Source organism: Octopus bimaculoides, chromosome 28 (genome assembly GCF_001194135.2).
Source record: "Octopus bimaculoides isolate UCB-OBI-ISO-001 chromosome 28, ASM119413v2, whole genome shotgun sequence".
NCBI classification, from domain to species: Eukaryota; Metazoa; Mollusca; class Cephalopoda; order Octopoda; family Octopodidae; genus Octopus; species Octopus bimaculoides.
The window spans coordinates 14,863,050-14,866,287 of NC_069008.1; the positions used below are offsets into that span (position 1 = coordinate 14,863,050).

Below are 3,238 nucleotides of genomic sequence, written 5' to 3' on the forward strand. Positions count from 1 at the left end.
TAGGAGGGGCATCTTCCAAGAAGTCTGTCTGTCCCCACTGATCTTTGTACTGTGCTTGATACTGAGGAAAACAAAAGCTGGGTATATATTCAAAAGACGCCAACAAAAAGTCAACCATTTGTTTTTTATGGATGATCTCAAACGTTATGATAAAGACGAAGCCTAAGTCAGTTCCCTCGTTGATACAGTGTATACTTTCAGTGCTGATATCAGAATGGAGTTCGGACTGAGAAAGTGTGATGTGTCAGACTTGAAGAGAGGCAAAATCAAATGTATGGACAGGATAACGATACCGTCGGGTGAGGTTATAAAGTAGATAGAAGAGACAGGCTATATGTACTTGGGGATATTGGAAATGGATAAATTGATGGAGAAAGAAATGACGGAAAAATTTAAGGTGGAGTACTTGCGCAGACTGAGTCTGATCCTCAAGTCGAAATTAAATGGACGGAATAAGATCGAAGCTATCTAACCTGGGCGGTTTCACTCCTTAGATATGGAGCAGAGGTAATCGCATGGACAGTAGACGAACTAAACAAATACAAGGAAGTTGTTAACTAGATATGGGACACTCCACCCAACAAGTGACACAGACAGACTGTATGTACAAAAAAAAAAAAAAAAGAGGGGAAGAGGACTTATTATTAAATGTGAACACAGCATTAGAGCAGAAGAAAACAACATAGCATCGTATGTAAAAAAATTCCACAGAACCGCTATTATTAAAAGTAAGAAGGTCAGGCTTGTGTAGGATGAAAGATTGCAAAGATAAAGCACTATACAAGAAATTGAAAACGAATGAAAGTGAAAATAGGTGGGTAAAGAAAAGAATGCATGGTCAATTTCATAGGGATGTTGAAGATAAGACAGACAGAGAAAAAGGATGGCTGCAGATGACTAAAAGTGATTGAAAACCGGAAACGGAAGCTCTAGTCTGTGCTGCCAAAGAGCAAGCACTAAGAACAAACAACATAAAATACAGAATAGACAACAGAACAGAAATTGATAAGTGAAGAATCTGTGGACAAAATGGTGAAACCGTATGGCATATTACCAGCCAATGTGCACCACTATCTCAGAAGGAATATAAGTGACGCCACGACAATATAGCAAGGATTGTCCATTGGACACTCTGCAACAAGTATGGACTTGACCGAGCAAAGAATTAGTACGACCACAAACCTGAAGGCATCGTCGAAAACAGAAATGCAAAGATCCTGTGAGATTTTATGATTCAGTGTGACCACATGATAGAGAATAGGAAGTTGGACATAGTCTTAATTGAGAAAGAAAACAAACTATGCTGGATCATAGATAGAGCATGCCCAGCTGACAACAAGGTATGCGATAAGGAAGAAAGAAAAGTCGAGAGATATGACAGGTTAGCTTGGGAAGTTAAGCAGTTGTGATAAATGAAACAGGTAGCAGTAGTACCAATAATTGCCGGAGCCCTGGGAACAGTGAGTAAAACTTGCAGAAAACAGCACTGTTTGGAACGGCTCGAATACTCCAGAAGGTGCTCGAAAAATAAGAGGTGTTACCTTAGTTCACTGGTAGTGAACAGCTGACACTGTAGTACATCTCTAGTGTTAGAAACTGTGCAAAGGCAACAACAACAACAACAACAACAACAACAACAATAATAATAATAATAATAATAATAATAATAATAATAATAATAATAATTATAACAAACAATCTACCTTTGAATGGCGGGATCCAGTCATTAAAATCGGAACTTGGTTTTATGTCGTAATAAATATCGAAAAAACCCCAGTCACTGGTGTACATGAATCCATTGTCCCCTAGAAGGACTATTTTCCTTAGGGCACTTGTAGAATATTCTGAAATCTCTTTGAGTATCGCATTTGATCTGTCATCGATGAGTACCATGAAAACTCCTTTAGCCGGATTAAATTCCATGTAACTGAGACTCGGCTGGATTAATGAGTCTTTTATGTAGTTTATTTTATATCTCAAGCGGTCGAAAATCATGTTGTTGAATGATATTAGAATTTCGGATGGTCTCCAGTATTCCAGGGCCCATAGCAGCTGTGGGGAGAGGAAACAGAAAAAAAAGGATAGAAAGGTTGAAAAATCCATAATAAATACATAGAAAGAAACAGACATGGCTGTGTGGTTAAGAAGCTGATTTTGCAACCATATGGTTTCAGGTTCAGTTCCACTGTATGTTACCTTGGGCAAGTGTCTTTTACTATAGCCCACAGTTAACCAATACCTTGAAAGTGTATTTGGTGTATGGAAACTTTGTGGAAGCTTATCATATGTGTATGTGTGTGTGTGTGTCCCACCACGTTACAACCGGTGTGGGTTTGTTCACATCCCTCTAACTTAGTGGTTTGGCAATAAACCCCGATAAGATAAATACCAGACTTAAACAAGCAGAAGATATGATATTTATGTATGCGTGTGCGTGTGCGTGCGTGTGTGTGTGTGTTAGATAAGATGAGACAACAAAGCCAAGGCTGTGTGGAATTTTCAGGACATTTATAAAGATAAAGTTAGTCTTACAGCTGTTTCTGGGATAGTAAAGATATCCCTTCATCAGAGACGATGTGATATGGTTAAATAGAGGGAAATAGTAGTGTTCAACATAAGGAGATATTTTGGAAAAGGATGGAAATAAGAAGTATAAAGGGAAATAATAGAATAAAGTAAAAATAAAAATATATGCAGGATGTTATAGTGGCAGTTCCATTATTTAAAGGGGTGTGTTGAAGTGGTAGAAATGCTTCTTGTCAACTGTATGTAAATTCCGATAGCAGTTCATATTTTGTCATTACAAATGGAAAGTGTGAAGACGTAGATTTCATGTGCTGTTCATTCAAAGGGCTCTTGTGGTGTGAATGAAATTTTGAGAATGTAGTGGTAGTATTAAGTGGGGAGGAGAGAAAAGATGTGTATGTTAAAATGAGGAGAATGGTCAAAATGAATAGGGGAGAAAAGAAGAAAGAAAGAGGAAGAGAAAATGAAAAAAGGAGTGTTAGCTGGTTGTATGTATATACATATATATGTGTGTATATATATGTATATATATAAATATATATATATATATACATATATATATATATGTATCTATTTATATATATATATATATAAATATATATATATATTTATATATGTATATGTATTTATATATATCTATGTCTCTATGTATGCATGTACATATATATTTGTATATATGTATATATATATGTATATGTATATATATATATAT

At 36.0% G+C, this 3,238-nt stretch overlaps 2 protein-coding genes across 2 annotated transcripts in view; one reads left to right on the forward strand and one right to left on the reverse strand.

The window, feature by feature from the left end:
• Nucleotides 1-3,238, forward strand: part of LOC106878991 (histone deacetylase 2) — a 219,318-nt gene that overhangs the window by 134,721 nt on the left and 81,359 nt on the right. The gene's annotated exons all lie outside the window — the stretch shown is intronic.
• The window catches only part of LOC106877330 (vitellogenin), a 65,116-nt gene that overhangs the window by 34,843 nt on the left and 27,035 nt on the right, over nucleotides 1-3,238 (reverse strand). The window contains 1 exon segment of the mRNA XM_052977471.1: nucleotides 1,704-2,052. Coding sequence (XP_052833431.1) covers nucleotides 1,704-2,052 — 349 coding nt within the window.